General features: G+C 41.0%; 2 protein-coding genes across 6 annotated transcripts in view; one reads left to right on the forward strand and one right to left on the reverse strand.

The window, feature by feature from the left end:
* SPINT1 (serine peptidase inhibitor, Kunitz type 1) overlaps nt 1-3936 on the forward strand; it is a 70193-nt gene extending 66257 nt beyond the window's left edge. Inside the window, exon 10 of the mRNA XM_089693033.1 lies at nt 1416-3936. Within this exon, the coding sequence (XP_089549159.1) occupies nt 1416-1615 (200 nt within the window). The 3' untranslated portion in view covers nt 1616-3936. The remainder of the gene's footprint in view (nt 1-1415) is intronic.
* LRRC71 (leucine rich repeat containing 71) overlaps nt 2385-27851 on the reverse strand; it is a 138665-nt gene continuing 113198 nt past the window's right edge. For all 5 annotated transcript variants that reach the window (XM_089693032.1, XM_089693030.1, XM_089693029.1 and 2 more), the window contains 4 exons: nt 23797-23879; nt 17307-17415; nt 16526-16647; nt 2385-12532 (listed from right to left, as the gene is read on the reverse strand). In XM_089693032.1, the coding sequence (XP_089549158.1) occupies nt 12419-12532; nt 16526-16647; nt 17307-17415; nt 23797-23879 (428 nt within the window). In that variant the 3' untranslated portion in view covers nt 2385-12418. The remainder of the gene's footprint in view (nt 12533-16525; nt 16648-17306; nt 17416-23796; nt 23880-27851) is intronic.

A 27851-nucleotide genomic window follows, 5' to 3' on the forward strand; every position in this document is an offset into this window, starting at 1 on the left:
ACCACTTTCAAAGGGAGTGCTGTTTCTCCTTTGCCTTATTGCATTGTTCTTCAGAGAATCACTATTCACACTTCTCATTGTGCACCAACTGGGCCCCATCATGCGCACAGAAGTCATTCTTCATTGCACTTTAATGGGACATTAGTTACTTTAGAGATAAAGAGCTCTCATTTCAGGCTACATCCCGGCCATCGGGTACAGAGGGCCCAGAGCTGGCTAGCCTTGCCTGTTTTGATAGCTCTCATTGCTCAATGTGGACTATGAAGCTACCTCAGGTTGAAATTATTGGGTTAGTTTCTGAAAAGCAGGCCTACCAACACAATTTGTAGTTCTGTGATAAGTGTTGTAGTTTCTTTGTTTAAAGTTAACACAAGTAACAACTGACACTGCATATGCCAATTTTGTTTATGCTGTGTAACCAAGCTACATTGGAGTAAACTGGTAAGAGGTTTATAGCAGATTTCAATTAGTGCGTGAGTTCATTTCCTTGCGGTAATCTAATCCGGTTAAGAGTGTACTGTGGTGTCGGCAGGGGTTGGGTTTTCAGAGGTTCCAGAGCAACAGGGAGCCTGAAAATAATCCAGCAACTCTTAAGGGGGTAGTGCTGCACAAGTAAATAGACCACTCTCAGGATGTCCAAGCTCAGAGACCATTTAAATGTGATGTATTACTTTAAAATAGACTGTCCTCCTCATAGTTACATAGGTAGTCTGGCTGACTAAAAAAGACAAAAGTCCATCCAGTTCAACCATCGAAAAAAAAAAAAAAAAAGTTTTATAATCCTATAGACACAGTTGATCCAGAGGAAGGCAAAAAAATAAAACCCAGTTGGGAAAAAAAATTCCTTCCTGATCCCCCGAGAGGCAATCGGATATTCCCTGGATCAACTTTTACCTATAAATGTTAGATACACAGAATATAACTGGATACTAAGAAACAATCCCAGGCCTTTTTTGAAGCAATTCACGGAGCTGGCCAGAACCAACTCTTGAGGGAGTCTATTCCACATTTTCACAGCTCTCACTGTGAAGAAACCTTTCCGTGTTTTGGAAATTCAATTTCTTTTCCTCCAGATGTAAAGAGTGCCCCCTTGTCCTCTGTAATGACCTCAGAGTGAATAGCTGTACACAGAGTTCACTATATGAACCACTGATGTATTTATACATGTTGATCATATCCCCCCTTAATCTCCTCTTCTCTAGAGAGAATACATTTGGTTCCTCTAATCTTTCCTCATAGCTCAGCTCCTCTATGCCTCGTGTCAGTTTAGTTGCCCTTCTCTGTACTTTTTCAAGTTCTCCAATGTTCTTTTTGTGAATTCATATTGAGTTATTAAAGTGTCTAAATGTACAGAATTCTGTGCCATGCCCAGTGGACAACCAGCTAATGATTTGCTATGTGTTTCCTATTCTCAGGCTCTGCTGAAGTGGCCATTGCAGTGTTTCTGGGAATCTGTATTCTGGTAGTCTTAGCTGTCATTGGATACTGTTATCTGAAGAAGAAGAAGAGTAGTAGTAGTAGCCGCAGGCGGCAGCCTACTGTGAACAGCACTGCCATCCCCACCACTGAAGACACTGAGCACCTTGTATATAACCGCACCACCAAACCTGTGTGAGTGGCCCGTTTTCTCCCAATGAGATCCAGCTTTGATTTATAGACTTCAACACTCCATATTGTGCTTTAACACAAACAAGACTTGAATGCACACATCCATTAGCCAACGTGGGCTTGGCAACCTTTACAGAAAAGACTAATTTGTACATAAAGTGGATTTTCCAGTTGATGGGAGTTCTTCATATTTTTTTTTTTCTCTCAGTTTTTAAAAATACTGTAGATAGATTTTGGTGAAAATGTATTGTTTGAATGTTTGTTTTTTTAATACACAAGCAGACTTTGGTGTTTTTATACTGAAAAGATTTAGAATTTCCTTGTCTTGCTTGTAACCTGAGCGAATTGGTTCAATCTGGTTGGTAAGTTCAATGTAAAAAAAGAAACCGTGCATAAAAAATAAATGGAAAAATATAGCGCTATCCTAAACCTAAAAACTCAATAGAAAAGTCCCAGTGATGCTGTACAATGTCATAATGAAAGCCTTTTGTGTAGCCACACATCTCCAAACACCGGGGTGTACTGCCACCATAGGTATAGAAGACTCTTACTGGAACATGTGGATTTTTGTTTTTTTCGCTAAAAAAAAAAAGTCAGGAAGGCGTATGGTTGAAACATCTACACTGGAACTCTTATTTCCTCCACATCTCCATATATGACCAAGGGTAAATACCATGTTTCAAAAAACCTCCACAATTCTCCTTGTACTTAAGATACGGCATCCAAGATGGAAGGGAAGCAAGGAAGCTCGCATAGCGTAAAAACATAGATGCATGTTTGTTAGAAAAACATTTATTCTATTCGCTTGCCACAGAACCTAAACGTGCTTGTGTGTATATATACAATATTGGTCCAGGGAGCTGATCTGAGTTGTATTCTTGGAGTAAAGAGTGTGATGACATCATGAGCATAAGCTTCGCCCTACACATTTAGTCACAAATGACATCGTCGGGGGCATAGAAGGCTGTACTCAATCAATCTAATTGTTTTTGCCAGCTGATTCTTTTAGATCTGCCAGAGCGATCTTTATGGGTACAAAAAAGGTCAATGCAAGTCTGGTTTTCAAACGCCCATTTTTGAGAACCAGCATTTGTAATCTGTGGAATTGTTAACTCTCCTCTTGTTTTAACTGTTTGTTGTAAAATTTGGGCCCTTATTGTTCACTTGTTTTTACTTGCACATATATTTTATAGTTTAGCCTATTTAATTTTAGAGGGAATTCAGATGTTAAGTTCCCAGCTCAATGTTAACTTGCTTGGATTATTTCAGAGCCACCTAATAAGCCTCATTAAAAGCTAATAGCACATTTTAGGGTGTTATTTACTACAACTGGAGAGTGCAAAAGCTTAATTGAACAAGCTGAAGTTAGAAGCTGATTGGCTACCATGCACAGCTGCACCAGATTCTACCATGCACAGCTGCACCAGATTCTGAGTGCAACAGTTTTAGTAACTTTCCCCCTTAGTGTCCTTTTTATCCTTTTTTGGATCCCTCTCCCAGTAGACTTACAATAGACAATAAGGGGTTTATTTACTAAAGCTGGAGAGTGCAAAATCAGACTCACTTCTGCATAGAAACCAATCGGCTTCCAGGTTTCATTGCCAAAGCTTCATTGAACAAGGTGAGGTTAGAAGCTGATTGATTTCTATGCAGAAGGGAGTCTGATTTTGGACTCTCCAGCTTTAGTAAATAAACCCCTAATTGTCTACTTTCCTACTCCTCCAAGGCCTTCATCATGTAGCCTGTCCAGCACAATACAAGTTTTCTCCAAAATCTTCAGCATTCTGCAGAGCAGTAGCCATGTATTTTGCATAGAATAGTATAGGTTGAACCTATACACGGTTAACTGATCTTGCAACCCATAGTGATCCACGGGTTCAGCTCCTGCACCCCCTGTGATAGTGTCACCCGATTCATCCTGCACCCCCCTAGGGACGCCACTGTGTAAGGGATTCTTGCTGTTCTTGTGAAAGAAAACATGATGGTAATGAGTAAAATGAATCTTTGATGTAGTCACTAAAGTCTTAGATATAAAGAAACCCTGGTTTAACACTCCTTTGAATGCATTGATTTGCCTATTCTGGTAGTGGATATGTTAATGTGGCTGCATTATCACCCTCATGTTGAAGTATGTCAATGTACTATAATATATCTGAACTATTTAAGTGCTGCTGAAGTTTTTAAAAAAGATACATTGTGTATTTTTTTGTTTCTTTTGAAGTACTTTTTATTATTGCTATGTGAATTTCTACATGCCTTTTTGCTTTAACAAAGGTATTGTTCCATATTGTTTAAAGCTGTGGAATAAATTGAAAACATTTTAATTGATGCAAAGTACTTTTTTCCCCCAAATTATTCCTGTTATCGAGTTAATATTTGGCTCACACTCCTGGATGATGTTGTTGGCCTGAGTGAGAGGTGTAGCCTATGGGTAATTTTTAAAAGGTTTGTTTGCATACGTATTGATGTCTCTATATTTTATTCTGTCTGCTGTGCTCGCCCTTCCACCCAAATGGGCTCCATCTTGTTCTATGTTTAGATTAAGGTTAAATTCTAGGAAGTGAGACTAAGCACTAGTTCTGCCTCTCTCTCTCACTTCCTTGATTTCTGCTTTCTGCAGTGTCAGCAGCACTTGTGGCTTCAGTTGCTAAGTGCCCAAACCCACATGTCTGTGCAGCGAGGACATTTTTATATCAACAATGCTGTTCCCTGCCATACTGCTCGGGTCACATGGTGTCCTCAACAATATCACAGCAGATTGTTGTGTTGATGGGAGACGTCAATTGCTTATGTCTGGAACACAAATATACTACATCATAGTAAGCTGGTTCACCAAAGAAAATTGGATATTTATAGCTCCAGCACTGGAAATATCCCAATCACCTGGCAGATCAGTCTCCTAAGTGATTGAGTGCTGCATAGTGTGGACATCATTTAATTATATTTATTTCTTTCTATTGGTTGAAATAGATGGACTTTTTTTTTTCCCCAACCTATGTAAATGGGTGGGACCAGCAGTTGATTAAGTAACCCTCCCACTGTATCTCCAGCTGACTAAAAAAGGTGCCTCCTTATATTGGGGTTTTTTTTTTAGCACACAATTACTTAATGTGCCCCCTTAACCTAATGGTCAGTAGTAAAATGCACCCTTATACTGGTACTCATTCGGCCGCCAGATCAATCCCCCAATAAGCTGTTCTGCATTGTTCCAGTGCAGGACACTGACAATGGTGACTGTTCTCCAATGTAAGGGGACACTTTAAAGAAGACCCCTTTCATTGATAATCACTGGCAGAACACAGCAGTCATCATTAGCCTGCAGATTGATGGGTCAGGTAATGGTGATTGGCGAGGGTATACAGCTTTCCATCAAAAGTGATGTCAGTAGTTTGGTTACTGAAGACACTATTGGAAACATTTTATCAAGCAATTGGCATCACAGTTAGTTACAAAAAAGCAGCCTGATTTATGACTATTTGTGATGTCTCAGATAGCTTTACAGACCTGTGCATATGTATTCCTGGGCAGCCAAGTGCAACAGCTAGCAAAGTATTTATTTATTTTTGTTTTATACTGAAGATGAGACTAATTTAGATGAGACCGATTTTTTTCTGTAAACAGAAGCACACTTAGCCACTTCCTGTCTGGACACTTTTACCCCCTTCCTGTCCAGGCCAATTCTCAGTGCTGTCACGCTTTGAATGACAATTGCGCGGTCATGCAACACTGTACCATATGAATATTTTAGCATTTTTTTTGTGACCGATAAAACTTTATTTTGGTATTTATTCACCACTGGGATTTTTGTTTTTATTTTTTTGCTTAGTAAATGAAAAGTCCCAAAATTTTGAATGTTTTTCTTATAAAATTTTGCAAATCTTTCTTCATAAATCTTGGTCAAAATTTATTCAGTTATCTTTTTAGTTAAAGTAAGAAAAAAAAAGTTAAAAAAAAAAAACCAAATTAGTTTATAACAAAAAATATTTAACATACTGTTACCCTAGCAGTACAGTGTCACCATAGTGACACTGTACTACTTGTGGTGGGTGATGAAGGTGTTTTTTTTTTTTTTTTTTTACACTGATTGCTTTTACACTCATAACGGCTGTAAAAGCAATCATCTCTCTGGCTGCTTTCTTGCAGCAATGGAGAAATACTGTTAGCTGTGATTGGTCACAACTTGTCACATGGTACAAGACTGTTGTGAATAGCCTGGTACCATGTGATCTCTGTGATCGTTGCTTCCTACTTGTGAAATCTGTGAATGATGTCAGAAGTGACATCTTGATTACTCCTAATCGTGATCACGGATTGGCCAGTCACATGAGGGGAACCTCACAAGGGGTCCCGCACAGCGATTGGTGTCCTCCTGACACAGCGGGCAGATCGTGGTGCCGCACGTACAGTCCAAAATGGTGGACTCCGTTTATGAATGGCAACCCACCCCTGCACTGCCACTGTCTGGCCCATTTATATGAATGGCCAGACGGGAAGTGGTTAAGAGTCAGGTTTCATTTTGTTGCAGTTACTAAATATGTTGCACTCTCTCATTGCTTCTGTTTAGCATAACCTTGCTGTACAGACAGAATTGATAAATGTAATAAATTTACCAAAACACCAGTACCATTAATACTTTAACAGTGTTGTCTGCCAAGGACTACATATAAAGTGTTACTAAACCCAGCACCCTGCACTCACTATATCTGGTCTCCCACAGTACACAGAACATGGAAATGCAATTATTTTAGTAAATCATAAACTGCAAAATTCCTTTTCTCATCAGCAGTTAGTCACAAGACTGCTCTATCAGTGTCCAGCAGGGCACATGTTAAAGTTTTTAGTTCATTCTGCTCTAGGAGGATGCAGAACCCCTGATCTCTGGAAAGTGCTGATCATATGCACTCTCCCAAGTATTAAAAAAAAAAAAACAAAAAAAAAAAAAAACCCTCTAGCAATGCACACCAAATTGAGCATGTGCAGAGTGACTTCATATGATATGTCTTATTAGGAGATAAGAGGGGGACACTGGAAAAGGGGGAGGATCAGAAAAGTCAGGATCTAACAGCCTTTTTACACAATGGAAGATTAACCCCTTAGGTTCCACAGTGAGAACAAGCATGCTTTACTTCATATACAGACTGTTTTTACTGTTGTAGGTTTAGTAACCCTTTGCCATCAAAAAGAGGATGACAGTTTTGTATTACTGTATAATCTGACCAGTCAGTCATTCATAACTGCATGTTTTGGGTCCCAAACTACTGTATATACTCGCCATCATTTCGATGATCAATGGGCTGGTATGTCATAAAAGAAGATTGCAACTTCTAATTTATTTCCCTGTGGATTCTGTTTTCAGTAGAGAATTTAGATGAACAAGGCATGCACCAACTCCAAGATCAAATCTCTCATGCACACCCTTTAAATCTCCAGTTACAGCTCTTTCCACATTGGTTGCTTTACACTCTTTGCTTCTGTATAGCAGAATGACCTTCTGTTTTCCCAACACCTTATCTACAGTTGTGTTCAAAATAATAGCAGTCCAACATCACTAACCAGATCAATCGTTGTTTTTGGTTTAAATTTATATTTTTACATGGTAAATAATTCACTAGGTGTAGTAAAGTAATAGAAAATTAACAGACCCAACCATCATGACATGGATGCTGCTGATTCTGTGTAATTGAATCATTAATTGAAATGGGTGTGTTCAAAATAATAGCAGTGTGGAGTTCTATTAGTGAGGCCACTCAGTCTGTGAAAAACAGATGGCCCTTTTTTAATAGAAGACAGCAAATATTGTACATGCTGGATAAAGTGCGTTTCTCTCTAAAAATCTGAGTAAAAATTTGGCCATTCCAGACGTTGGTGTACGTTTTTATTAAGCAGAGATAAATGATCTCATTTCAGTTCTCTACAGTTCTCAGGGAAAAAAAAAATCTGAGAACAAATGTTCTCGGCTTCATAAACGGGGACAAAGGAAGTTTTTCCTCTGAGAACAGCTGAGATCTATGTAGAAGAGGGAGGGCTGAATGTGATCTCCTGAGATAATTGTGTGATTACAGATCACCTGAGCTTGAACAGTGAAACCAAAGTTAAATAGACCATTACATGAAAATAATAAGCACTGACCACTGGTATTTTTTAATGTACATTTTGGCACATTCTATAAATGTGTATTTTGGCTCTTTTTTTTTTTTTTTTTTTTTTTAAACATGCATTTTGATGTGTGTTTAGAAAAGTGCCAAAATGCACATAAAAAAAAAACACATTTACCCTAGGTTCACACCTAAGCATTTTCCGCAGCATTTTGCAGAAATGCAGTATGGACATTTTAAGATGATTTTCTATGGGACTTGTTCACACCTGTGCGTTTCACCTGGTGATTTTTTTGGAAAGGGTCAGGGACTTTTTTGAATGCAAAAATTTTTGGTTCTATAAACTTCGATGGAAACCTTGCAGAAAAGCATGTATTGCATTTTTTGCCACTCTTTTGATGCATTTTGCTTTTTCCATTTTAAATCTGTCTAGCAACAAGAACAATAAAAAAAAAAAACGCAAAATGCATCAAAAGCATGATGCAGGAATGGCTCAAACTCAAAGTGCTTAAGGCTAGGTTCACACCTATGCAGGTTAACGCACATTTTGGCACAGTTTTTATTTTAACATGTATTTTGGTGTGGTTTGTAACACACATTTTGGCACTTTTTTAAAGTGCATTTTGCTTTTTTTTTTTTTTCCCATGTGCGAACTGCACATCTGCTAGCCACTTTTGGGTGTCATTAACAAATAATGGCACCACAAACATGGCATGTGTTTCCAGAACACACACAAACTGAGATAAAGGAGCCAAAACATTAAAAAGCACCAAAATGCACATACTAAATTTCAGCTCACTTTTTTTTTAAAAAATGTGTGTTGAAAAAAGCAGCAAAATGCTTGTTAAAAACTTCACCAAAATGTGCATTAAAAAGGCCCCAAAAAGCCAAACTGACACTTTTTTTTTTTTTGGGTATGGCGTGTTGTGTGGTTTTTCAATACGTATTTTAGTTTGTTTGAAAGCGTATTTGTCAAATGACAAAATGTGTGTCTACTCACAGCATTTGGGGTGCCATTAACAATGAATGGCACCCAAAAGCGCACTATGTATTTTAATGCAATTTTAGCACAATTTGGAATTATTCATTGCTCAGGTATGAATGTGTCCTAAATGACAATACCTTATGACTATACTGTATGTGTATATATGTACACTATATAGAACACAAATATACATACACATATATGGTTAAAATGTATATCCATGTTTAACCTCGGTGGTGATGATATTAGGAAGAAAGAAGCCTTCTTCCTCACATCTCAGCAGCTTCTCACCAAGATTCTCCAGCTCTGTGCTGGAGAATCTGGGATGGAGATATTTTAAAGAGATGGCTAGTGAGCTCTTCAGGTCTCACCTTCATAAACTGGCCATATCTGTATAAAAGTGAATGACAGAAGGGTGTGTCCTGTGAAGAAAATGTTCTCCATGCCTCACCTTCGCTTCATGAACTGGCAGACCTGAGAGATCAGCTGTGATCCTCAGCATCTCAGCTTTTCTCTCTTAAACTGACACCATAGTTCAGAAGAACAGGGTACTTTTGATTAAAAAGTTGATTGGAGAGAGGAAAACCTATAAAGATGTGCAGAAACTAACAGGCTCCTCAGCTAAAATGTTCTCAAAATGCATTAAAATGGCAACTAAAACCAGAAAGACATGGAAAGCTACAATTTGAATGGATTGAAGAATAGCCAAAATGGCAAAGACTTAGTGAATGATCAGCTCCATGGTGCTCAAAGGTCTAAAGTTTTTACCTGCGACTACTGTAACAATTAAAAGATGCCTATGTAAAGCCAAGCCATTGGCAAGAAGCCCCAGCAAAGTCACACTGACTGGTCTAAAGAGAAATGGCACAACATTTTGTGGACTGATGAAAGCAAGATTGTTCTTCTTGGGTCTAGGGGCCATAGTGCCCCGTGAAGCATGATGGTGCAAGTATTGTGATATGGAGATGTGTCTCATACTATGTTGTTGGGCCTATTTATTGCATACTAGGTTCATGGATCAGTTTGAATACATCAAAATACTTGAAGAGGTTATGTTGCCTTATGCCAAAGAGCAAATGCCCTTGAAATGGGTGTTTTCAACAAGACAACGACCCCAAACGCACCAGTAAGTGAGCACCATCTTGCTTCCAGACCAACAAGATTGTTATGAAGTGGCCAGCCCAATCCCCTGACCTTAATCCATAGACAACTTGTGGGGTGACATAAAAATGCTGTTTGTGAAGTAAAACCAAGAAATGCAGAGGAATTGTGGAATGTAGTGCAATTGTCCTGGGCTGGAATACCTATTCACAGGTGACAGAAGTTGGTCAACTCCATGCAATACAGAAATGGTGGTTATACAACTAAATATTCAGCGAGTCACAGGAAAGCTAAATCTTCAAGCCTTTTTCAGTTTATAAAATAAATGTTTGAGTTTGTAAAGAAAAATTCAGACACTGCTATTTTTTTTTGAACAGCCTAATATTCTGTATTCTTCACTTTCTGTAATGTAATACCAAATCTGAAACATTTTTCTTCATGTTTTAAATCGGAATAGACTGTGCAGTGTTCCTAATATGTGTATAGAAATAAAAGCAATTATAAGGATTGTGAGCTTTACCCTCTTCTCAATTTTTTTTTTTTAATAAACACACTGCTATTATTTTGAATACAACTATATATTATGGAACTTTCTCCGGTCCAATCCAATTGTATCCAGTCTTAGCCACCACCCACATAACAAGATGCTCAGTTGCCCTATCCTCTGAGGAGTGGGAGAACTTGACATGTCTCTTATATCTGCAAAGGTCACCAGACATGTTGTTACATGTACTAGGAAAAAAATATGGCCAGGGCCATCTTTTAATATTGACTGGACCCTGGGCAAACATTTTCATGGGCTCCACCATGCAATTTCAATCTCCAACTGCTCTGAGACATACAATAAATAGCTGCTAGACTTAATATCAGTTGATCAGGCAGCAACTGCAATTGATTACCAGAGGTTACAGCATATCATTACAGCTCACTTACTGGCTGGTGGAGGCTACAGCACACATTATGGTTCCTTGATTATTTGCTAGAGCACATGATTTCTGCTTACTGATTGGTTGCGAGAGGTTACTGCACATCATTCCTGGTTACTGATTGGTTGCTAGAAGTTACTGTACATCCTTAATCACTGATTGGCTGCTGATGGCTACTGTGCATCATTACCACCTATTGATTGCTAAAGGCTACAGAACATCATTACAGCTAACTGATTTGGCTGATAGAAGCTACAGCACTTAATTATCCCTCACTGATTGGATGCTGAAGGATACAGCACATCTCCCCACTGCCTGCACACCATGGAATGGGAAGGTGATGGGATCCACTAATAGACAGCAAGCTCCTAGGAATTCTAGGACTCCTGGAATCAGTGCCAGGGCTGGGGGTTTGATGGGATCAGTGGTGGGGATGGGATGAGTGACAGTGCTGGTGGGGGGATGGGAGATGACATTTCTACATCGACCAACAATGTAATAGGGGATTTACACTGGCCACCAGTGTAAGGGAAATTCTGCATTTACCACCAATGCAAAAGGGAAATTGACACTGACCACCAATGTAATGAAAAAAGTAATGGCTGGAACCTCAGGAGGGCATAATATACATAAGAATACAACTGATATTTACATTTGAATGACCCCACTAGTTACATATCAATGCAGCTGGCTCATCTATATTTACATATGAATGGCAATTATTTAGAAATTGAATGATGACATGAACTGCATGTGAGTCATGCCAATAGGGCAGCATAAGTGACAGCACTTCACACAGATACCTGGGCACAGCAAGTGATGAAGACTTCAAGGGACAAGGGAATGTAAACTGAGACAGTTGTCAAGTATGGGGCAGCTGCTTTGAGCTCCACAATAACGACTGGGCCCATGGAAGCTGCCCCTTCTTAAAGTGGGGTTTGTTTCTTTGGGGTTTGAACTAAAAGGAGGCAAAATCTTGCACATATGCATTTATGCAGTGCACATCACCAGAGATTGTGTAGAGGCAGATCTGTGCAGCCACTGCTCGCTAACATACAGTGCTTAGTAATACCTATCACCAGAATCGCCAACTCCAGCTTAAAGAAAAAAGTAAAGAATTGGCCAAAGAGAGGGTTGAATAAAAACAAAGCTCTGGCTACAATACTAATCATGTCTCTGGTGCTGTCCCTTACAGAAGCTGAAGATTTGAGGCTCTGAACCTCAGAATGATCCCTGCTCTGTTCCGTGCTGGTCCTGTTCTCCTTCTCTTGTGAATATTATTGTTTTAATTTTGTCTACAGTGATCAAGCTTACTAAGCTATGAAGCTGTTTTCTGTCCCTCTTTTATCTATTGTTTTCCCAAGCCACCCCAAAAGGCAGCAGCACAGCCATTATTTTTTGTCAGTTATCAGTGTATAGTTATGAGCATAATTTACAGGATATGAGATTTCTCATTTCTTCTCACTTCTGCACTACTGCTTTTATCATATGGTATTTATTATAAAATTCATCCCAGTGTGTTACAGTTTCTTATGTGTTTATGTATCCATTTAACCTGTTTGTCACAGTGTGGTTACTGTGTGGGCTGTTTTTCAGTTCTCAAGGTCATTAAGTATGACACATGCTTTTTTTTTTTTTTTTTTTTTGCTGTTCTGGTTTTACAGGTGCACTTTAAGGCTTGACACCATACACCTTGTATCTGATCACATTGGTTGTTCCTCTTCAGCAGATTTGCAAGATTTCAGTATGGGATCTCGAGGCAGCAGGATCTCCTGGAGTTTCATTAAAGTTGGACAGTCAGCAGGAAAGTTGTTGTTCTGGAATTTAAGAATTAATGTTAACTGGGCCATTTTATCATGTATTGCATGCTAGAAACTTAGTTATAATATCAAAACACATTTGACCCCATTCATCAATGACTTTCAGTCTATGCATCCTAAAGCAATCAGATTTATTTTTTCAGTCTCCCATTCGGCAAATGGTAAGAAAAGGATAAGTAGAATGGCTGATGTGGGCAGCAAAGACTGGCAGTCAGGCACATTAATACACGAGGAGTGCTGTATTTTTCAAGTGGTTGTACACCGCCCTGTACGTGCAAGGGATACTTCAGATTTAAATGGTGCAAATAGGCCTGGTAGGTGTAAACAGCTGCCAACTAATATGTATATATTTGATTTGAAACAGCTCAGTATTGTGCTAAAGCATTTTCTGAAATCTCTCTTCAAGGGAGAAAGTTGTGTAAAAAGGTCTGCATCAATGGGCATATGTCCATGACATCAGTTTGCATGCTTTTGCTCAGAATTCAGTGATGTGTGTTTGACCTGCAGTTGACATTCCTCTGGCCTGCCTTTTAGCAGCTTCAAGTGGGTTTTGCATTCCCGTGGATTTTTATGAAAATGCAAGACCCGCATAAAGGGAACAAAAGCTTGTGCACACAGTCTGATGTACCCAGGCTCAGACAACTGTGCCTAACAGCAAGTGACCGCTTATCACGTGGCTACTTATGAACCGAGAAAAGCTACTGTCAATATTATACTGAGTGGCTGTGGCTATTTGCATGCACCTCTCATTGCAGATGCAAGAATCTGCAAACCATCTGACCTCTTCAATAACCTGATGGACTTTTGTTGCTTCTACCTATACAGTATGTCTTCTTTTAAGCTTATCTCATGTTATGTTGTGCAGTCTGATAATAGATTTCCGTTAGATCTAACCAACAACTAGGTAGTTCAAGGGCCTGCCTAACTGAATAGATCAGGTAAGTTTATTATTATTATTATTATAATACAGGATTTATATAGCACCAACAGTTTGCTCAGCGCTTTACATATGATATGTTTTTGCTGTACAAAATTTATATGACCAGATCGTAATATGTACAGTATCTCACAGAAGTGAGTACACCCCTCACATTTTTGTAAATATTTTATTATATCTTATATATATTATTTTATTATGTGACAACACTGAAGAAATGACACTTTGCTACAATGTAAAGTAGTGAGTGTACAGCTTGCATAACTGTAAACTTTCTGTCCCCTCAAAATAACTCAACACACAGCCATTAATGTCTAAACCGCTGGCAACAAAAGTGAAAATGTTCAAATTGGGCCCAATTAGCCATTTTCTCTCCCCAGTGTCATGTGACTCATTTGTGTTACAAGGTCTCAGGTGTGAATGGGGAGCAGGTGTGTTAAATTTGGTGTTACTGCTCTCACTCTCTCATACTGGCCACTGGAAGTTCAACATGGCACCTCATGGCAAAGAACTCTCTGAGGATCTGAAAAAAAGAATTGTTGCTCTGCATAAAGATGGCCTAGGCTATAAGAAGATTGTCAGGATCCTGAAACTGAGCTGCAGTACGGTGGCCAGGACCATACAGCAGTTTAACAGGACAGGTTCCACTCAGAACAGGCCTCGCCATGGTCGACCAAAGAAGTTAAGTGCACGTGCTCAGCATCTTATCCAAAGGTTGTCTTTGGGAAATAGATGTATGAGTGCTGCCAGCACTGCTGCAGAGGTTGAAGGGGTGGGGGGGTCAGCCTGACAGTGCTCAGATCATACACCACACACTGCATCAAATTGGTCTGCATGACTGTCGTTCCAGAATGAAGCCTCTTCTAAAGATGATGCACAAGAAAGCCTGCAAACAGTTTGCTGAAGACAAGCAGACTAAGGACATGGATTAATGGAACCATGTCCTGTGGTCTGATGAGAGATAAACTTATTTGGTTCAGATGGTGTCAAGCGTGTGTGGCAGCAAGCAGATGAGGAGTACAAACACAAGTGTGTCTTGCCTACAGTCAAGCATGGTGGTGGGAGTGTCATGGTCTGGGGCTGCATGACTGCTGCCAACACTGGGGAGCTACAGTTCATTGAGGGAACCATGAATGCCAACATGTACTGTGACATACTGAAGCAGAGCATGATCCCCTCCCTTCGGAGACTGGGCCGCAAAGCAGTATTCCAACATGATAACAACCCCAAGCATACCTCCAAGACGTCCATTGCCTAGCTAAAGAAGCTGAGGGCAAAGGTGATGGACTGGCCAAGCATGTCTCCAGACCTAAACGCTATTGAACACATGTGGGGCATCCTCAAATGGAAGGTGGAGGAGCGCAAGGTCTCTAACATCCACCAGCTCCGTGATGTTGTCATGGAGAAGTGGAAGAGGAGTCCAGTAGCAACCTGTGAAGCTCTGGTGAACTCCATGCCCAAGAGGGTTAAGGCAGTGCTGGAAAATAATGGTGGTCACACAAAATATTGACACTTTGTGCCCAATTTGGACATTTTCACTTAGGGGTGTACTCACTTTTGTTGCCAGCAGTTTAGACATTAATGGCTGTGTTGAGTTATTTTGAGGGAAAAGCAAATTTACACTGTTATACAAGCTGTAAACTCACTACTTTAGGTTGTAGCAAAGTGTCATTTCTCCAGTGTTGTCACATGAAAAAGTATAATAAAATATTTACAAAAATGTGAGGGGTGTACTCACTTCTGTGAGATACTGTATGTTAAGCTTTACCAAGATGCAGTGCCTGGACTGAAAAATTGCACTTGTGGCTTAAATCTATTGTTCTGGCTACTGCTTCTCAGCACTTTAAAATTAATATCTCCTAAATGTTCACCGTATTCAGATATTCAATGGAGCAGTAGCTGGTGACATCACCGACGCATGCACTCTGAAGGAACAGCATACCTGGGCCATGCCTTCAGAGCTGTGTGACATGGTCAAGACTCCTGGGCGTAGCCGCGAGAGTGATGTCATCAGTGGCTTGCCTATAGCCCGTGAACCTGGAAGGAAGACTGGGTGTGGATGGAAGCCTCTGCAGCGGTAACAGTGTGCCACTGGAGGGCTTTGTTCTGACATAAATCTTTCATAATGTGCTAGTATGCGTTACATATTAGTACATTATGATATTACCTTGCAGCACAAAACTTTTTTTTTTTTTTTTTAAGACTTTTGATACCGTCGCAGGAACACCATGACCGTTCTGGAGACTTCACCTTTAAAAAGCAATGGGTGCTTCTATATTTAAATCCTCACAGATTCACTTAAAGAACATTTACTGTTCCACCTGAATTGTAGAAGCTGTACCCTAAAAAGGCAAGCAGAGGTCAAAAGATCAGGTACCAGTATTGTCTGTGGTCTCCCTGCAGTTGATCTTTTCTCAAAAAAACATCAGGAAAGGTTAAGAAGGAACACATCCAATGGATACAATAGAAGCAGGGGGACTCTTGTACTACTGGTTCTTAGGTACAGCTTTCTCTCTAGCAAGCTAAGCTGCACAGCAGTGACATCACCACATCTCAGCTTAAATCTCCTGAGACCAGCAGTGCCTCTCACACAGCAGATATTTAGCTATGAATATGTAGGCATAGGATGTACTTATTTTTCAGGAGAAATTTAAGGCAAAATGTAGATTGTTTCAGACTTGATGGCGCAATTTACATTTTTAAGATGCTCTTTATAATCAAAGGTCAGGTTCCCTTTAAGAACTGTACTAAGTTTTACACAACCTCTCTTCCAACTTTTTGTGATGAAAAAGAGGGACACCTTTTAGAAAAAAATGTAGGTAAAGGACACACCCCTGTCATGTGACAAGTTATGCAGACCACAAAGAATTACTAAATAAAAAGTATTGCTTAAAACAATTAGAGTTATGGTGGTTATGCATAAAACTGAAAAGAGGACCAACTAAGGAATGAAGAGGGACAGTTGCATTTGATTTCAATAGAAATTCAGGTCCTCCAAATGATGAACAGTTGGAAGTTATTCACCAAAATTATACAGAACACAGGTCTCTCACCCCCACAGCCAGCCTCAACAGTCCTGTGTGGCTCCTGGTACCAGGAATGGGCTTTGTCTCTGCCATCTGGGTCTCCATTGCTGTCAGAAAGCCTTTCAGGCCAAGCTCTGAAATCTTGTTCCCTGAAGAGAATAACATAAAACATTGGGATCCATGTGATTATTTACTTACAATATAACTTTATTTCAAGTTATTAATGATTTGCTAAAATGGCCTAAAAAATCTAATTTACCCTCTTCACACCCAAGGTAGTTGGGAATGTTTTGTACACACACTGAAATGCAGTATCTACCCACCTTATAACACAAGATATTTATAATGCAATACATTTGAAGGACAGCTGTAATGATGCAATATGTAGGCTGCCATTGCTAAGCTCTTCTTCCAAAACTACCTGGCTTTCGTGCTGATCCAATAGCCATACCAGCCATACTAACTATTGAAGTGTGAAGCCAGTAACTAGAATTTTCAGAAGCAGGTAGCAATGGCAGCCTCTATATTTCTCTCAGAAAATGTTCCCTTTAAAGGAAAGCTGTACCAAGAAGTATGAAGGCTGCCATTGTTGAAGACTTAGCTTATAGTACAGAATCAAAGGGTAGAGTCCAGTATACTAAAGGTGTGTTTGGGGTGGGGAGGGAGAAGGTTATCGAACACTTTTGTAAAGAATATTTCAATTAATTTTTGGAATTTTTATTGCACCTCACTGTAAAAATTTGCTGACTTTCCAGTTTGAGAAGAGCTGCATTACCAGCTCCAACATATTGTACTGTGTGCAACTCACGTGAGATGTTCAAACTGATAAGAACTTTGTTTCCTGGGAGAAGCACTTTCCCATCACGGAATTCTGCTTGTTCCAATAACGGATTTGTTACTTCCATGGGCTCGGCCAGCTGCAATGTAGTAAAAAGACATATCACAATAAGACTTATTTATATAAACTGGAGGTAAAGTAAAGTTATTGTGTTGCATATAGCAAGCAGTTGGCTGCTTCTTCTGACTGGTTGGTGTTGGCAACTTTTAACTTCCCAAAAGATATCAAGCTATTTGTAAATGATACCACTCCGAGCAGACTTCTGGCTCACCTTCACTGCCGACGGGTGCCCACTCAAACAGGATCTGCCCTCCCCCAATATAGAGAATTAAAATCCAAACAGCTGAAGCTCTGCTAAATACTTTCTTATCCCAGGAAACAACCATTCCATAAATGTTTTGACAAAGTCAAGCACAATGCCCTCTGCCAGACCCTACTTCACCTCCTATGACATGGTTTACGCCATCTGAAGCTTAAAGTTGAACATAGATTTTATTGCATAGTTACACTGGTCCAGCTTGGACCAATGTAAGTTGGCATATGTCATAACTGTGGGACCACTGTGGAAGCACAGAATCATAGTAGTGGCCACTACTATTGATCACCACTGTCTTCCAGGTCCCTTGCCAAGCAAATGCCCAGCTGCATAGTAACCTCAGGGAGTTGTTTGCTCATCAAGCCTCCATCCACAGAACACCATGTATTCCCCTAAATGAATGTAAAGTGTTCTTTGATTGGACAAGGTGGAAATTGTGACATCACTGCCCTCCTCGTTCCAGTCACAGAAAACCTTGCATTCACTGGGGAAAATGGAATATGTTTTTTGAATAGCACCTGTGCCAAGTAAGCGACCCCTTTAGTTACTATGAAGCAAGGTAGCCACTCAGCACAGGTCCTGGAAGACAGCGGAGATCACTGTAGTAGCAGCCACGACTACAGTGATTCTCCATGTCACAGCAGGTCAAGAGTTAAAGTATGGTATATGCATACTTACAATGGGCCAAGATGGACCAATGTAACTGTGCAATAAAATCTATTTCTGGAGTTTAGCTTTAATCATAAGGGTTACATATTTCTATATATGTTCAAAGTTTATTAATTAAAGCGGTATTAAACCAAAAATGTAATTTATTGCAGCTTACTGATCCTCAGATGTGGTGGCTGCATCAGTTTTTTTTTGTTTGGCTTTTTCCCTCTGTTTTCACCTGCTGATTTGAGCAATAACACACCTCCTGTATTAGTAAGACACCACTTTGGAGGAATGAAGACAAGAAGCACAGCAGACAGCAGCATTGTCAATCTGGAAGGAGTGGAGTGTTACATGTGCTAGCAGCTTTAAGAACAGTAACTAACTGAAGCCAAACCCCAGCTAACACTTTACAATCAATTACAGCAAACCGTTTTTTCCTTTTTGGATAAAGATTTTACATGAATAAATAAAAGACCCTGCCCGTGTAAAATGGACTCTCTCTTCCAAATAAACTGATACGTTCTGCTGTAGAGTTTGAGCTTTTATAAAACAAAAGATTTGCTGGCTGGCTCTAGCAGGGTGCTGGGGTGGGCTGTGCCTCCCAGAATTCAGTTGCCCACCCACCCCGTACTCTGTGGCCTGCTGCTGATCTTTTGCTCTCATCTCTGCGCTGCAGAGGAGAACAGGTAGCACAGCTTCTCCTCCCCACACAGCTGAGCTTGGATTCCTTTACATACATCCACGATCGGCACAATGTAATGTGCGGGCATGAAAACAGTAGAAAAATAGTTATGAGAAGTGTGCAGAATTGTTGGAGAAAATTGATGGACAGGACCTGAGGAGGCGGCTCAGTGCTGTGAGCTGGACACATTTTAGGAGGAGGAGTAAAGGATGAAAGTGGAGAGCGGAGCTCAGGTGAGCTGGTCATGTATGGGGGCTTATGTTGAGTTGGGGCAGCCATCATCACATCCATTGTGCGGACAGATCACAGCCATGACAGTTGTCAGTAACCAGAAATACTGTCTGTGTTCAGTCAGACAAGTTGTTCCTCCTCTGTGATTATTCTTCAAGTTTTTTGCTCTCACCCCAATGGTGTAAGTGTGGAGTTGTATTTTGTCCAAGAAGCTGTGATACACATGCAACCTTCCTGATATCTGTAGTTATAACATCACTCTGCTGTCATAACCTCTCTATATGCTATATCCTCTTATATGTCATCTCACCTCCCTGACTTATCTTCACTTATAACATGAGGGTGATGCTATATTACTCCATTATGTAATAATTCCTACAGTGTCCCCAGCTATTGTAAAGAATCTAACATTCCTGATGTTATAGAATGATGCTATAACTCAGGGCTTGAAAAAGCCGCTCGCCAAATGCGAGGAGAAATTCCTCTGTGACGAACGGCGAGCAACGAGCACAGATGAAGCATGGAGCAACTGCACCTGCGCTCCAAGCCTCATTGTGAAGGTTTGCAACTTCCGGTTTACGGCTTCTGCGGCACTGCCGCCGAGGGGACAGGTGCAGGAGAGGTCCGCTCTCCTCCACTGAGAGGAGACACCCTCTCCACCACCGCGGGGGACTCCTGGGCAAGGTTGGGTAGGGCAACTGGTGGAGAGTAAGTTTTGTGACTGGCTAGCAGGTCTGGACTCCAAATTTTAACCCCTGCTATAACTCATCTGTATATTGTTTCTTATAGGTACTTAATGTACGATATATGTAAACTGTCAGTGCTATATACAGTAACATCAGTCCTTGCCACCAAGGAGCTTACAATCTATGACTTCTACATCACCTACACAGGCCAATTTTTAGACAGGAGCCAATAAATCTACCAACATGTGCCACCAAGCACAAAGAGATTCAAGACAAAGACCCCAGTGCTGCAAGCCAGACATGCTAATCCCTAAGCCACTGCGATGCCCATATGGAATATCCTATAGTGTCCTTAGCTCTTGTATTTTTCTATATAGGATCTAAACTTCCTGATATGTCTTCAGCCCTAAAGTGCTATAACTCATCTGTATGTAATTCCCTATAGTGAATATTATTATTATTACATCGAGTTTATATAGCGCCAACGGGTTTGCTCAGCGCTGTACAATAGAGGGGGGGACAATACATGAAACAGTACAGCAACTACAAACAGCACACGAGGGGTTAGAGGGCCCGACTCTTTCGAGCTTACAATCTAGGAGGGAGGGGGTAGTGGTACAGGAGGAAGTGGCTGTGGGGGATGGAGTGGTAGGAGGAATGAAGGAGAACGGCTGTTAGGTGACATGTCTGTAGTTACAAGCTTGATGTTATAACGCCTAATCCTCTTGCACTGAATTGTATTGTAACTGCCCTTTATTCTTTTATAGGCTTTATTCACATGGCTGTAAAAAAACGCATTTCCAGCACCTTTATTTACAGATCTGAACGTAGCTCCATTGTTTTCAATGAAGTCACACAGGTGCATAAACATGCACTGCATTTAGATCCATAACACAAAATCCAAAAATCTGCCTCTGAGACATATGTATACACATATGCACAGAAACATTTGTGCTAGAAAAAACACACATTATTAATATACAGTATTTATAAAGCGCCAATAGTTCACTCAGCGCTGTACATTACAAAGGGGGACAGAACATGTGACAGAACAATACCAATACAATGCAAAACATGAGGGGATTGAGGGCCCTGCTCTTTCGAGCTTACAATCTAGGAGGGAGGGGATGGTGGTACAGGAGGAGATAGCTGTGGGGGATGGAGTGGTAGGAAGAGTGGAGGAGGTCGGTCAAGTTAGCAGGGGGTAGGCTTCCCTGAAGAGATGGGTTTTCAGGGTGCGCCTAAAGGAGAGGAGAGTAGGTGATAATCTGATGGGTTGGGGCAGGGAGTTCCAGAGGATGGGTGACACCCTGGAGAAGTCCTGGAGGCGGGCATGGGAGGAGGAGACCAGGGAACTAGAGAGAAGGAGGTCTTGTGAGGAGCGAAGTGTGCGTGCTGGGCGGTACTTGGATATTAGGTCAGTGATGTAGTTCGGGGCAGTATGGTGGACAGCTTTGTACGTCAGTGTTAGGATTTTAAATTTGATCCGTTGCGCAATTGGAAGCCAGTGGAGGGATTGGCAGAGGGGGGTGGCGGAAACGGAGCGGTTGGAAAGGTGAATGAGTCTGGCAGCCGTATTCAGGATCGACTGAAGCGGGGATAGCCAGTGGCGAAGCAGGCCAGTGAGGAGGCAGTTGCAGTATTCGAGTCGTGATATGATGAGGGAGTGGATGATAATAAGATCAGTAAAATATTTGCACCCATGTGCAGGTAGCCATATTGTAAAGCACTGCAAAAACTGCTGATACTTTAAGTCCTTATAGGGCTGTAAAAATAAAACAGTGTCCGAAGACATGCGTAGGCATATATGCCATTGAGAAAAAAAACATGACAATTTTTACAGATTAAGATTCCTTTCACACGGGTGTTCTGTATGTCTGTTTTTCATCTGTCTGTTTATAGATGAAAAACGGACACCCATGTATTGCTATGGACTAGCGGATGTAAATGGATGATCAGCTGCTTACATCCGTTAATGTCCGCATCCATTAACATCCATGTTTTTGAATGGAAGAAAACCCTATTTTTCTTGTGTTAAAAAAACGGAACAGACAAAAGACAGATGTAAACTGATAAAAATGGATGTAAACGGACAAAAAACGGAAGTAGATGAACAAAAGACAGCTGAAAACAGATGAAAACAGACCAAAAATAGATGTAAATGAACAGAAAACGGATGAAAAACGGATGTTAACTGATGAAAAACTGATGTAAACTGATGACAAACTGACGTAAACTGATGACAAACTGACGTAAACTGAAACGTTTTTTCTTGGAAAAACATGACTGAACTGATGAAAAAAACGGAACCCCCCTGGGAAAAAAGCATTAAAGACTCATCTCTTTATGGATCATTTATGCAGAAACCTTTTTCCTTGTCAATTGTTCAGTAAAAGTTTACAGCCATTTTATGGCCATGTGAATGTACATGAAGACAGTACTGATGTATGAATAGATTCCTGGCAGAAAATTCAAGCATAAAAATGGACGGGCTATACAATAAATGCGTGTATTCCCACATAAAATTCTAGCCTCTCTTGAGTTGTGTCCTTGGGTTCTGCCCTGTAAGTAATTTGCAACTAAAATACTGTGCAGCACAGCCACTGAGTTCCTTCTCCCATCCCTGCACTGCACACAGCCTGGGCACAGGCAGCAGAGCTTCTCCTCCCCACACAGCACATAGCTAAAATGAGACTCTTTTATACACAACAATGATCTGCACAGTGTGTAGCTGGCTACTATGTTGCAGTTCTGACCTGTGATATTTCCTGGTTGAAATGACAGTGCAGCTGCAGTAGCCAGTTACACACTGTGCAGATCGAGGATGTGTGTAAAGGAATACAATCTCAGCTATGTGCTGTATGCGAAGGAGGAGCTCTGCTGCTTGTGTCTTGGCTGTGTGCAGTGCAGGCATGAGAGTAGGAGCTCTGCCGAGTGCCCTTCCAGCAGTGACCTCTGTCCTCCTCCCTGCTGACGCCTGTCCTTGGCCCTGCTGACCCCTGTACACTACTGATTCCTGTACTATCCCCTGCTGACCTCCCATCCTTTGGCCCACTGACACCCTGTACACTACCATGCTGATCCCTGTCCTCCACCGTGCTGACCCCTGTCCTACTCCCTGTTGACCCCTGTACACTACCCTACAAACTAATAACCTCTGTACAATGCTCTGTGAACTACTGACCCTATCCTTTGTCCTGCTGACTCCTTGTACATTACCCTGCTGACCTCCCATCCTCTGCTCCCTGACATTTCTTACTGCGCCCCCCCATCAGACAGGGTAGATCCGACCCTGTGGCCAGATCTCCAGATGAAAGTAAAGAAAATGAATACAGTGGTCACATCTAAGAATTGGTAAGCTGCAACATAATAACTGTTTGCTTTTGGGTTTAATACCTCTTTATTTTCAAACATGTTTATTATTAGTGCTGATGAAAGGTATGCAGATCCCCAGAACAAGTTGGTTTTCCCAGAGCCTTCAAGTAACATTCCAACTGCATAGAGATTGCAGTGGTACAGTACATTTCTTTGGACACAGGCACTTCCCCCTTCTGACAGAGTCAAGTGCTCACATTCTTTTTATTTTAACCTCCTATAGTTTTCTCATTACTTATGTTAAATTAAATCATCTGGTGTATGTCCCTTTACCCTTGCAAATCCTGAATCCTAGAGTGTCTTCAACTGAGCCCTAGCACGCCGCTGCTATTCCAAAGTGGGAGCTTCAGTAGCCTATGAAAAGGAACCATATTTGGTTGTGGCTCAAAAGAAAAGGCCAATGAATAAATATAAATAAATATCTGCACAAACGGACGGCACCTCATATTAGGAAACACTAAAAAGATTGTTTTGCCTTTTTGTCTACAAGTTCTCTTTAAGAAGTCTCCATCTTACCTCTTGCTCTGGTGGAGGAGCGCGTCTTGTAGCAGATTTAACAGATTCTCCTCGTATGTTTTTCTGGTCAGGATTGGCTATCTCTACAAGAAATAAAGTAATAACATGCATTAGGGAGAACCTCTCGAAGCCTTTAATTATGTCTGGAGCACGTCTGGAGACACTTGCACACTGACTGCCAGCAGCTTCAAATGGTTTTACCAGGGATCTATTACTAAGCCTGGGAGCTGAATCAAAGACGTCAAACTGGAGAAGTCCATTCCCTGTCTGTAGGCTGTACAACAGGATCCTTGCTGTCTGTGTGGAAGCAGTGGTCTGGTTGCAGAGGACCAACATAACCTCTGTTGATAGCTCTATAATCAGCAAACTTCATGCTCTCTGCTGATTTGAGGGCTCTAGCTGTGACTGAGTAGCAGGTGGGTCCAAATATGCAGATAGACCACTGCTTCCACACAAAGAGGAAGGGTCCTTCTCTACAATTTGCAGGATAGAATTTTTTACCCATGCTGTTGCTGCTTTAAAAAAAAGATTCTAAAGTAAGCTTTGTACAGCTGTTGCATTGAAGCACCCAGAATGTATTTATTTAATTTAAAATGAAAAATTCAGTTGGGCCTTAACCAAAGCTGACAACTGCCAGTCTTCTAACCTACATTTTTTAAAAGAAACAAAACTGCAAATAAGCACTTATTTCTTCTTTATATTGTAAGTGGCATAGACCAGTATTTCTCAACCTTTTCCTAGTCAAGGCACCCTTTAACCACTTACCCTCCGGAAGATTTAGAGCTGATTCACACATATGCGGTGCAGATTGAAGCTCAGGATCACAACTAATTGATACAGCAGCTGTTCACAGGTTCACGTCAGGTTTAGATCAGGTTCAGGACAGGATTAGCTCAGGATCTAAACCTGTTCAGACATATGCGGTTCCCATAAAAGTCAATAGCCCCTGCCCAGCTCTGCCCCTGAACTGGACTGCACTGCTCAGAAATTGGACATGACTCTTTTTAACACCGCATTGAATCTGCACTGGCCGTGCACCAGACATATGTGAACAGGCACCATAGGAAGCAATGTTATTTCACATTTCATGCTAATTGGATGCGGTTAATTTTTTGCTATTTGGAACTGCGCTATTTCAACTGATAATTGCAATGGTCATGAAATGCTGTACCCAAACCAAAATTTTTTCCCCCACAAATAGAGATTTTTTTGGTGGTATTTGATCACCTCTGGGTATTTTATTTTTTCTCCTACAAAAAAAAAAAGACTGAAAATAAAAAAAAAAAATTTTTTTACTCATTTCTGCTACAAAAAATATCCAATTAACTCAAGTTTCATCATAAATTTAGGCCAAAATGTATTTTCCTACGTCATTGGTAAAAAAAAATTCCAATAAGTGTATATTAATTGGTTTATGTGAATGTTATAGCGTCTACAAACTATGGTATAGATACTGGAATTTATGCCATTTTTTGCTATATGGCACCGTGCTCGTTTAACTGACAATTGTGCAGTCATGCAATGATGTACATAAATTAAATGTATGTAATTTCTTTCCCCACAAATAGAGCTTTCTTTTGGTGGTACAGTAATACCTCTGTTTACAAACGCCTCAGTTAACGTAATCCATTTAAAATAATGCCTTGGTTTACAAATTTTTTACAAATTTATTTCGCAATACGAAGTGTTGATTTTTTCTTCACTGTAGCTCACAGAATTAGCTGTCACTTTCTCCGGAGTTAACGGAAACTTTGTTTCTTTTATTCTTTTAAGAATCTAAAAGGAAACATGGGGAAATAAACTAAAACAAAACTTTCTTTCTTTGAGCTGGGGGGAAAGTGACAGTTGAATTTCTGAGCTATAGTGAAGAAAAAAAAAAGGCGGTAATTACATTTAAAAACTGGCACCATAAATGAAAAAAAATGGCGCGTGGGTCTCCCCTACATAATCCATACCAGACCCTTATCCGAGGCATGCAGCCTGGCAGGTCAGGAAAGGGGGGGGGCGTGCTCGAACGCCTCCCCTCACTTCTGAACCATACCAGGCCACATGCCCTCAACATGGATGGTTCCCCCCCAAGTACCTTGTCCCCATGTTGATGGGGATAAGGGCCTCTTCCCCACAACCCTGGCCTTTGGTTGTGGGGGTCCGCAGGCAGGGGGCTTATTGGAATCTGGAAGCCCCCTTTTGCAGGGGGGCCCCCAGATCCTGCCCCCCCGTGTGAATGAGTATGGAGTACATGGTACCGCTTCTTGCACTAACACTATACTTTGCTGTACTTTGTTGTAATATCACTATATTTTGCTGTACTCTGTGGCATTATCACTATACTTTTCTGTGCTATTAATGTATTTTGCTGCACTATCAACATACTTAGCAACCACTGCTGTATCTTCTATTTGATGGAGTCTTTGAGACTTACTGGCAATTTTTTTTTTTGCAGTAGTTACCTGTCCATGCCACAGTGGGACTTGTCTAATCAGAGGTAGGCTACACTCTATTCATATCTATTAGGCCATATAATTTGGTTGCTTAGCTGTTGTTTTATTTACAGCTTCATTTCCGGGTTGATAAATTACTGGGAGGGGCTGGGCATGATTCAGCTGTCTTGGTTCATGTTGGAACCAATGACAGAATACATGGAAGGTGGAGGCTCCTTAAGAATCAAATTAAAGAACTAGACTGCAAGTTGAAGGGTAGGACCTCCAAGGTGATATTCTCTGAAATATTACCTGTGCCATGTGCAACTCAGGAAAGACCTCACCCAGGACATTTTCCAAAATTTACTTCCAGCTATTGTACTCCTGTGCAAGCAGGACCTGCAAGTGTTCCACTACTGTCATGGAAATTTTGTATTGTTGGTCGAACTTTAAATGTGTCACATATTCGTGTTATTCATATGTCTCTCGTGTGGCTTAATTAAAGCTCTGAAGGCTGCAATTGGGCCATGCGCATGTACAATGTATGTATTACAGTACTCAGCTTGGTAATGGATGAGATGGCAGATCTGCGCTTATAGACCGGCGTGTATACCACCACGGCATTCGATGCGAATGTCGCTGGCAGTAGACCGTGGGCCTGTATCCACATATCAGCAGCATAGTACCACATGGGCTTCATAACGCAAGGCGCCAAGCGGTACGAACTCCACGTGTAGGCTTATGCATATCTTACAACCCATTACCAACTTGAAACTGTATCTTGGATGGATGTGTTTTAATAAAGATCGTATCGGGCCCATCCAGGTACAGACTAATATTTTTAGGGAATGCTTGTACAAAGAATTTACATACCAATAGAAGCTAGTAGGACAGGAAATATGACCTCAGATGGCTCATGGGGGGGAAGGGGAGGAAGTCTGCTGACCTCAGAAGACTCATGGGGGAGGACCAGTGATAGATAATAGGAAAGGCTATGCTCCAATTGGAATGTACATCCTGTGTATAGGCACTCCCCATTGCATTGTTCGGTGGGAGGGGATTGACTTTATTCATGTGGGGGGCATGTGTGTATTTTTAATAAAACAGAGAGCTGGGTCTGAAACCAGCCCTTATGTGAATTGCAACACCATCCTGAGAGTGTCGTTTGATCATTCTAGGGTAACGGAGCTCCACCCCCACATCTCAACAGAGCTAAAAGTAGTTGGATGGGCAGGAATCGTGTAGTTTAGCTGCAGTCGTGGTAAGCAAGATTCGCACAGCTTTAAGGGGGATTTCTGCGCATCCAACTGCGAGTACTCACGGTAAGGGGAAATTCGTTAAAGCGAATTTCCAAGACACTACTTGGACAATATTTTGTTAATAGCACAAAATCCTCAGGTGTTGTCCAGCCATCTAGTCGAAACCTTGCTGAAACTTGGATGGATCATCAACTGGGAAAAGAGCCAACCAGTCCCTACACAGAAAATTTCTAGGCGCAGTCCTGGACATCTGCAGAAATGCAATAGATCTCCCACTAGAGAAGGTATCGAATCTTAATTCCCATCTAAAGAGGGTGGCAGCCCTGTCTTACTTTTCAGCATCTCAATGTCTGAAGTTCTTGGGGCCTCTGTTCTC

The sequence above is a fragment of the Staurois parvus genome, unplaced genomic scaffold (genome assembly GCF_062004578.1).
Source record: "Staurois parvus isolate SC_StPar_1 unplaced genomic scaffold, SC_StPar_1.0 ptg000610l, whole genome shotgun sequence".
Classification (NCBI taxonomy): domain Eukaryota; kingdom Metazoa; phylum Chordata; class Amphibia; order Anura; family Ranidae; genus Staurois; species Staurois parvus.